The following is a 9,199-nucleotide window of genomic DNA, read 5'->3' as shown; positions in this document are numbered from 1 at the left end:
CTTCATGTTACTGAGCATTTGAAACCTGTTAGTAGAACAAACACTGTTCTAATTTCTAGTTATACCCAGTTGAATGACGTCCTCTGCAATCACGTCCTAGGAATGTGGCCTCACGGAAAGAGTCCCTACAGACAGAACTAAGATGGGGCTATCCTGGGCCACAAACTCAACAACAAATGTCCCCATAGGTACATAAACAAAGAGGATGCTGAGGGGTGTTTCCAGAGTCAAGACTGATGTGTGAGTGTGGTGCACACCTGTAATCCTAGCTCCCTAAAGGAAGGAGCAGGGAGGTCTGCAGTTCTGGACATCCTAGGCTACACAACAGCTTGTCTCAAATAAAGGGCTGAGAGACGGCTGAGTAGCTAAAAGCTCTAGTTGCAATTCCAAAGGACACTGGTTCAATTCCCAGCATGTACATGGGAGCTCACAACCACCTTTAACTCCAGTTCCAGGGGAATCGTCCCTCTTCTGGCCTCCCTGGATACCAGGAATACAGAGTATAAGCCTGCAGAGAAAAACAAAAAACAAAAAACAAAAAACACAGGCCAAGTATGGTGTCAGCTACCAGAGCTGGAGAGACCTGAAGACTGACTATCACAGAAAACTCCAGCAGGGAGCAACTCTGCCAACTCACCACGAATTCTGGACACCCAGCTCCCAGAGCTAATGGACTAAACATTGTCCTTTTCAGCCAGCTTTGATATGTTACTAAAACTCTTGGGGAATCTGTCACCTAGGTTAGTCCTGACGGGGTCCACACCCTGTGTCATGATGATCCCCTCTCCCAACCCATGCCCCTGCCTGCTCTGGTCACTTCTATCCTGCTTCCCCCAAGCCCTTGTTACTCTCTGTCACTCCAGTGACTCCAAGTCGCAGTCCCTGCGTATGAGTCCAGTTTGAGGCTCTATGAGCCGAAGCAGGCCGGGCCCAGCAGCTTACTAAGGCTGCAGCATACAACAGACACTTCCCAACACCAAGTACAGGACACTTGGCACTGTGGACATGCCTTCTAGGGGTGTGAGGAGTGCAGTGGGAGGTACCCAGGAGGCAGAGAGGGCACACCTGGACATCTAGAGTATTAGGTGGTAAAGAAGCAGGGCTGGCAGGGCCATGGCTAACCAAACCCTAGCTTCTAGCTGAGGGAGGGTCTGAACACAGGAAACGCAGACATTTACTGGAAAAAAAAAAATAAATCAACTTTTAATTTAACCAATCAAACTGCATCCAGGAATGTCTCTAAACTGAACAAAACAAAATAAAACTCTCCTTTTAAAGGAACTAAGAGTTCACACCAGCCCCACGCTCCTAAGGTCAATACCAAAAGCAGCCCATTTTGGAGGTGCCTCTGTCCCTCAAATTCTCATCCAGAGGAAGGGCTGGGCATGGTGAGGGACCTGTGCCTTCCTCCCATCATACAAGGAGTTCTTAGAAAGTCACGGTGGGTGAGCCTTTCCCACCTCACTTCTCGTCCATGCTGAGACCTCCAGAGAGGGGCAGGCAGGATAGCCCCAGCACCCTCACAGCCAACACTCCAGTTCACTCAGGCAGCTGTTCCCAGTGCCAGGGTGGAGTGAACATGCACTGGAGGAGAAAAATCTCAAACGTCCCATCATGTCACATGTTCCATGCAAGTCACAGAGCAAAGGAAGCAATCCACCCCAACCTAAGAACAACACTGGCCAGCGCCAGCCTCAGAAGACACGTTCAAATTCCGTCTGGTTGGTAGTGGCGGGATTTCGGCTCTGGTTGGTGGACTGCTGGGTGATCTGGCTGCCCTTCCGTCGTGGTGGTGCCAGGTACTCAAACATAGACGTCAAGTGAGTAGACAGCATACCCTTGAGGTCAGAGGGCATGGGGTCCGACCAGAAGAAGTCGTGGTTGAGGGCGTCATCGCTGTCAATCCGCTGTGCAGGGTCTAGCACCAGCAGCTTGTCAATGAGATCCAGAGCGTAGGGGTCCCGTACGTAGGCCTTCAGACGGTCCTTCACCTTCCGCTTCTGGCCCTTGACTAGTTCCAGCTTTTCAAACAGCTCGTACTTGTCCACATTTGGCCACACCTAAGAGAGGTGTTGGGGAGAGAATGGAGTTAGAGGAAGAATGCTATCTAAGATGATATCCAAGGGATTGGATTTCTCAAACAACTGTTCCCAGAGGGCCCCTAACCTCCCCTCCAATCAGATGTCTTCAAGTTGAAAGCAATAGTCACCGGGTGTAGCACCCTCCTAGAGCTTGGACACCTTACACAAGTTACCTGGAATAAATGTGCCAGCCCCTGTTCAGGCATATTCCTATCTCACAAACAAAAACCAAACAAAACCAAACCAACCAAACAAACAAACAAACCCAACCAACCAAAAAACCCCCATGAAACTTAAGTCTCTAAAAGCTTGTGCTGAAGCTTGGTCTCCAGCTGATGGTACTATTGGAGGGTGGTGGAAACTTGGGGGACCACCCAAGAAAGAAAAAGTCTTCTCTGAGGCATACGGATGTGTGCTGGAGCCACACACTGGACCCTGCTCTTCTGTTCCCTCCCTGCCATGACCACACCCCATCTCCAGTGGACTCTGCCATGACATTTAGCAGTATATCTGCACCAAAGCAAAGGCTAAACAACCACAGGCTGAAAGTTTCTGAACAAGAATGAATCTTGGTGCTTTTGTTTTTCTCAGGTACTCTGCCACAGCAAGAGAGTCCATAAACTAACAGGCTTAAGAGTGAGCACCATACGACTATGAATAGCGGCCTACGGCCTCCACCAATCAGCTTCCTCTCCAGAAAGGACTTCACTCTCCACTACTGGCCACAGGGACCTGTATCTCTGCAGCCCTTAGGACACGCAGTTTGGTTACGCACCTCTGGAGTGATGGAGCCACAGAGCTGGCTGATGAGGGCAAGCTGGTGCTGCTCTGTATTACCCTGCATGATAGGGCTTCGCGTCCACATCTCTGCCATGATGCACCCAGCACCCCAAAGGTCAATGGGCGGGCCATAGTCCCGCTCTCCTGAGAAAAAGAGGGTACCAGGAGTGCCACTTAAGCCCGAGGGCCTCCTGAGACTCCATGTCCCAGGGCTGATGGCTCAAGAGGCCCCTGGCAATGGGGGCTGTGGCCAGGTAGATACCCGGCCCCGTCCCCCTCTGCCCGCTCGGGAGTCCTCACCGAGCAGCAGCTCCGGAGGCCGGTACCACAATGTGACCACACGGTTGGTGTATCGGTTGGGCTGGCTATTCTTAGCTAGGCTGAAGGCACGAGCCAGCCCAAAATCTGCCAGCTTTAGGACCCCATCCCGGGTAATGAGCACGTTGGCAGCCTTCATGTCCCGGTGCAGGATCTGCAGGGCAGACACAGGAGAGAGAGCTCGGTCGGTTTCTGCAGTACCCTGGAGCCCCACCTACACAGCAGACAAGAGCAAAGAAGCCCCAGTCTGCCCTCCCAACCCCAGCCCTCACCTTGTTTCTGTGGATGTAGTAGAGGCCGTTCAGCAGCATCTGCATTACTCTCTTGATCTCAGACAATGTGAACTTGACTAACACATTGCTCAGCAGGCCAGCAAGGTCATGCTCACAGAAGTCGAACACCAGGTAGATGCTGCCCTTGCAGCGGTTATAGGGTGAGGCTGATGCAGAATGGGAAGGGGAGAAAATAAATAAAAAACCTGCACCCAACTCATTTTCCACAGACAAATCCCAGCCTTCCAACCCACAGACATCAAAGAAAGATCCAACAAAGAAAGATCAGAGAAGCTGGATGGTCTGTGGTGATGCCCACCTCTAACCCCAGCACTCGGGAGGCAGAGGTGGGTGTTTGAGGCCAACCTGGTCTACAGCGCAAGGTCCAGGACACCCAGGGCTACACAGAGAAACCATCTCAAACCAAAAAACCAAACCAAAACAAAAGGGAAGCTGTGTGCTAAGTCTGTGTCTCAGGCACCGTAGGAGTACAAGCAAAACCTTAAGCTTCATCCTCTTCCAAGAGCCAAGCAACAAACCTTTGGTTCGACAAATCTCAATTAGGTTGACCACATTTTCATGTTTCAGGAGCTGTAGAATCTTGATTTCCCGCAAGGCTGTGATAGGGAACTAGGGAGGAGAAAAAGAGGAAGTGGTCAAAATTGAGAGTGCACCAGACCAAGGAACTGGCGTGCGTGTTTGTGGTCTATACTGAGGGATAGAGTTTGAAAGGCATGTGAGAATATCGGTTCTGTGTGATGATTCCCATCTGGAATCCAATCCCAGTATCAGGAGTCAAAGGGACACCAGAACTGCCCCAAGTTCAAGGCTGGCCTGGTTAGTTGAGCTCCTGCTTCAAAAGGCAGGGAAGGGGAGGAAAAAAATGTATCTGTAACCAGCCTTTGCAAAATATAAGTTACAAACACACACATATCTCAAGGAGCTGCTAGATTTTGCCATCTAGTGGCCTTGAACTTGTCTGTGAACCATCTCTTTTCCTCAGCCTCATAAGTGCTGGGATTATAAATAATAACCCTCTATGTTGGGCTAGGAATTTATTTTAGACAACCCAAATAGGGATAAAGTCTTTGGCACTAACACTTTTTTTTTTTTTTTTTTTGGTTTTTTGAGACAGGGTTTCTCGGTATAGCCCTGGCTGTTCTGGAACTTACTCTGTAGACCAGGCTAGCCTCGAACTCTCAAACTCAGAAATCCGCCTGCCTCTGCCTCCCAAGTGCTGGGATTAAAGGCGTGTGCCACCATTGCCCGGCAACTTTAGGGTTAAGATCAAGAAATTTCCTGGGGCTGGAGATAGCTGAATGGTTATGGAAACCAGCTATGGTTAGGTGTGGCGTCCCAGGCCTTTATTTCCAGCACTCAGGAGCCACAGGCAGTTGATCCTCTGTGAGTCTGAGGATAGCCTGGAGCAAAAGGTGAGTTCCAATACAGTTGGGAGTACAGAGGAATTTTGTATCAAACAAATGAAACTTGTGTAGAATCCCTGTTTCAGGGAAACACACCCACCCACACACCCACACACACCCACACACCACAACACTGGCTGTTCTTCCAGAGGACCCAGGTTCAATTCCCAGCACGCACACGGTAGATCTTTTTAACTCTTGTCCCAAATGATCCAAGGCAGCCTAGCACACCTTTCTGGCTTCCTCAGGTAAGGACAAGCATGCTGTACAGACATGCCAGAAAACAAAGCACCCAAAAGCACAAAGTAAGACAAACAGCTCTTTCCTTACAAAGACAGTGCTGTACTGAAGCTGACAGGAACATGCTTCAGAACACCACCTTAAGTGTAGTTGCCTTTTAAACCGCCCGTGCACAAATTGTTCCTTCATAGAAACAAAGGTAAACGCTAAGCTAAGCTGAAAGTTTTCAAAGATCCAACTTCTAGAGTCACCGTGCAGCTGGCTTTTTGAGCAGAACGCACAGGATCCCTCACTTGGCTCCCACCAAACTTTGCCACAAAAACTCAAAAGTCTAAGTGGAAAGCCAGATTTCTTGTTACACAGAAAATCAAAAACTACTAGATGGAATCTCAGCACAAAACCTTTGGAATAGCAGTGTGGAAACCAGGACAGGTTAGAAGGTCTGCCCAGTGGTCCATATACTCACCCCCTCCTTCTCATTCTCCATCAACACTTTCTTCAGAGCCACCTTCTGGCCCGTCTGACGGTGCTTGGCTTTAAATACTTCCCTGCAGGCACAGAGAGAGACCCAAGGGACCCATCAGACATTTCCGCAGGGGCCGCCCCTCCCCCACGCGAAGAGGAGCATCGGGAGACCAGACACACAGTGGGGTGCGGCCCCAACTCTCGCATGCAGTTATTCCACAACACGTGTTTTCTGTCCTTCTCCCGGCCTCTGCTCTTACTCCTACACTGCCCCTACTCGTCCCCCAGAGGTGCCCGCTCACATTCCGAGTTCCTCTCAGCAACCCCTACCCAACCCCCATCACGGGCCTCAGGCTCCTCCCCGCCAGTCCGCTCGGTTAAGCCGGGAGCGTCAGCGGCGCCGCCTAGCAAGATCAGGCAACAACCAAAGAAATAGAAGCTTCCGGACCACCTCGGCCCGGGCCGGGAGCGATCCGACGTCGGCCCTGGAAAGTGCAGGTCCTGGGCTCCCGGTCCCACGCGGCCTAATCTTACCCGAATGTGCCTTGGCCGATCTTGGCAAGTTTCTCGTACTTGGTGACCTCATCGCAAAACGGGCATTCCACTGAGTCGTACTGCTTGGCCATGGCCACCTCCAGAGCGCCGCCGCCGCCCCCAGCCGCAGCTCCCGCCGCACCCGGTCCCGCCACACTCCAGGCCCCTCCGCGGCCGCGCCACTTCCGCCTCCAAGGCCACTTCCGGCCTCGAGGTGCCGAGCCCGCCTCTTCCGGTCTCCGCCCGCCGCCAGGCCCCCTGGGACTTGTAGTTCCCGGGAGGCCAGGGGGAGCCGGAGCTGCAGTGGAGCCTCCGCCGCCGCCACTGCCCCCGCCTCCGCCGCCGCCGCCAGTGCTGTTGGCGGCCCCGATCGGGGGCGCAGGGAGCCGTGGCGCTGGGGCTGGGGCTCGCGGCGGTGCGTCCCGCTGCATTGGCTCGGGCCGTGCTGCTGCCGAAGCTGCTGCCGCTCTGGCTCCCGATCCGGGGCCAGCCGCAGTGCCCTGCTCCTCCTCCTCCGACGGCGCCGCCTCCGCAGGGCTGCGCGGGGCGGCGGGTGGGGGGGGTGGTAGGGAAGGCCTGGGGGCGGAGGCTCCCTGGCCAAGCCCGGCCCGGGGCGGACGGGCAAGGGGGCGAGATAGGAAGAGCAGACGAGGAGGCGGCCCGAGAGCCCGGGAGGGGGCGCGTTATAAAGGGGGAGGTGCCCGTCCTGGCCTCCCCTCCCCCTCCGCCCGCCCCCTCCCTCCTCCTCCCACCCTCCGCAGCCGCACCTGCCGCTGCCGCCGCCTCCCGCCCTCCCGCTCCCAGTCCAGCGTCCGCCCTCGGCGCGTCACTTCTCGCAGCCCCTCCTCTGCCTTTGGAGGTGGGGCTCCGCACTAGACACCTGCCTGCGGCGCCCTCCTGCGCGCCTCAGTTTACCCCCCTATTGCCAGCTGCCACAGAATGGCCCTTCTTCCAGGGCCGGGAGTGTGCTCCCGGTGAGGCGAAGGCAGGAGGTGCTGAGGGAGCGGCCTGAGGCCCGGGGAAGAGAACTGCCGCCGCTGCCGCCTCGTCGTCTCAGCCACCCGCCGTTGACATGGCAACTGACGGCCGCCAGGGGGCGCGGCGACACTGTGGGCGGCGAGCGAGCAACGCTCAGGCCTAAACCTTAGATCCTGTGTGGTCAGGAAGGCAAGGATGGATCTACTACCTTCCTTCACAGAGCTGCGCCGCCGAAGCTGGTCTGTCCTGAGTCAATCCTCCCCAAAATTGTTAACGTTGAACCGGCATTCCTGTGTGCTTTTGAAATGCTGGGCGTGAGCCGGGCCGTGATGACACACTCCTTTAAACCCAGCACCTGGCAAACTGGTGGATCTCTGAGTTCGAGGCCAGCCTGAGCTACAGAGTGAGTTCCAGGACAGGCAGGAAAAACAGCAATAGGGGGGTGGGAGAGAGAGAGAGGGAGAAAGAGGGAAACGCTGTGCGTTCTGGTTGAATCTTGAACCAAGCCAGTGAACTGGGTTCACTAACTCATTTTACAAAAGAAATCGCAGATCAGAAATGAGAGGTTGTCTATTCCTGGTCTCACTGTGATAAGGCTGGCTGGATCTACCAGTTATGAAGAGTTTGTCATGCCTCATTATTAGTGTGTTTAAGACCTGCCGGCCTTATGCAGGCTGGATAACCACTGTCTACCCTAAGGCCCTTCCAGTCCTACCCTTTTCCGAAATCACCTTTCCCAGGAGCCTCCAGAGAAATCCACAAAGCTGTCATTTTGCCTTCTCAATCTGTTCCCTCTTTTCCACCAATGCCCCTCGGAAGGATGGACCCCGAGTCCTGTTTGCCCCAGCCTGGCTTCACTGGTCCCACACAGACCTGCTCCAGATCGTTCTGAAGTCTTCTATGCTTCCCTCTACGGTCTTGAAATTCTGTGCGTGACATAGCCGATCTTTCCAGTGTTTACCTCCTGGGCCTGTGGTCCTGCAAGCTCCCTTCTGTTTGAGTTTCCTAATCCCTCCTGTCTTCAGAGCTGTAACCCTACTGCCCAGGGTCATTTGCTTCCAGCTCTTTTTGATTGAGACAGGTCCTGACTGGTCTGGTGCTCACTGAGTAGTCCAGGCTGAGCCTTGAACTCCAGGGATTCCTCTTGCTTCAGCTCTAGGTATCACTATGGCCAGCAGTGCTTTCTAGTTTTATCCCACATTGTCTGGGCCTGAAGGTTCTTGGAAGGAGGAATGGTTTCAGTGGCCTTCGTGTCCAAGAGTACCTGCTGGGGGAAGGGCCAGGGAGATTTTTCAAGACCCTCCATAGAGCCGGCCAGGGCTTTAGGAGATGAAGCCACATGCCAGGAAGTGACTTAGAGCCTACCTTCATGGATATACTGCTTATCTGAAACAAGAAGTGGGGGGGGAGGGGACCAGGGGGAGGAGAGAGTAGTTACATTCATGCAATGACAGAACGTGGCTACGTCCTACACTTGGCCCTGTACAGGAGTTATTTCTATTGTCACTTGTATGCAGGGACACTGCACATAAGGACACTGACACTCACAGGTGAGATGGCCATGGTCACAGAGCCAGCTAGTGGCCACACTCGCTTTGAACCTGGTAAGTTTGGCATGAACTCCCAGCAGTTCCCTATGTCAAGGCTCCTTCCAATTTGGACTCAGCATAAAACCATGGCAAAACTTGGGCATGGTCTCACCTGCTTCGGGCGCATGGAAGATGTGGCAGGTAACAGTAGCGCTGACGGCCAGGGTCTTTCCAGAGCTTGTGTGGATGCTACTATCAGATTTTTAGGCCATAGTTGGTGCCTCATGAGCCCTCCCTAAGTCATATCCTGTGGGCAGAGAGGCTTTAGCAAGGTTTCCTGTGATGTTGTCACCTCTGCCCCCAACAAGAGCCCTGATATCTTCCAGTCACTTCCTCAGAGTCATGGGCCCTCAGCCCTCCACAGGGAAGCAGTGGTGATCTGGAGGCTTTGTTAGAGTGCCCAGTCCTGAAGTTCAGGTTCTCCACCACTGGTAAATCCAGGAGGGAACCAGAGAGAAGTTAGCCATTTCAAATACACTTTAGCCACCGCTTTGTTGGCTGCAAATAATGCTTGCTTC

General features: G+C 53.6%; 1 protein-coding gene and 1 long non-coding RNA gene across 4 annotated transcripts; both read right to left on the bottom strand.

Annotated features, from left to right (window-relative positions):
* Window positions 1-1,173: 1,173 nt before the first annotated feature.
* Cdk9 (cyclin dependent kinase 9) lies at window positions 1,174-6,311 on the bottom strand. The gene is made up of 7 exons (XM_028757023.1): window positions 6,115-6,311; window positions 5,582-5,663; window positions 3,991-4,081; window positions 3,452-3,618; window positions 3,162-3,333; window positions 2,857-3,005; window positions 1,174-2,060 (listed from the first exon to the last, which is right to left on the bottom strand). The coding sequence occupies exons 1-7, from the start codon at window positions 6,204-6,206 to the stop codon at window positions 1,695-1,697; spliced, it is 1,119 nt and encodes a 372-aa protein (XP_028612856.1). The 5' UTR covers window positions 6,207-6,311; the 3' UTR covers window positions 1,174-1,694.
* Window positions 6,312-7,336: 1,025 nt separating this feature from the next.
* LOC114612216 lies at window positions 7,337-9,199 on the bottom strand. 3 transcript variants are annotated; one of them, XR_003709950.1, is made up of 3 exons: window positions 8,794-9,199; window positions 7,966-8,359; window positions 7,337-7,389 (listed from the first exon to the last, which is right to left on the bottom strand). It is a non-coding gene; the product is annotated as an uncharacterized LOC114612216 (long non-coding RNA). The 3 variants fall into 3 exon arrangements; XR_003709952.1 differs by having other exon boundaries at window positions 7,353-7,382; XR_003709951.1 differs by lacking the exon at window positions 7,337-7,389 and adding an exon at window positions 8,458-8,478 and having other exon boundaries at window positions 7,517-8,356.

Source organism: Grammomys surdaster, unplaced genomic scaffold, assembly GCF_004785775.1.
Source record: "Grammomys surdaster isolate TR1022 unplaced genomic scaffold, NIH_TR_1.0 126133, whole genome shotgun sequence".
NCBI classification, from domain to species: Eukaryota; Metazoa; Chordata; class Mammalia; order Rodentia; family Muridae; genus Grammomys; species Grammomys surdaster.
The sequence above is the reverse complement of the archived record's forward strand: the minus strand, read 5'-3'. Positions and strand labels throughout refer to the sequence as shown.

Coding starts and splice junctions, on each gene's coding strand:
- Cdk9 (XM_028757023.1), bottom strand. CDS start 6,206: ATGGCCAAGCAGTACGACTCAGTGGAATGCCCGTTTTGCGATGAGGTC. Junction 5,664..6,114: donor ATCGGCCAAGGCACATTCGG/GTAAGATTAGGC, acceptor CTGTGCCTGCAG/GGAAGTATTTAAAGCCAAGC. Junction 4,082..5,581: donor TGGAGAATGAGAAGGAGGGG/GTGAGTATATGG, acceptor TCTCCTCCCTAG/TTCCCTATCACAGCCTTGCG.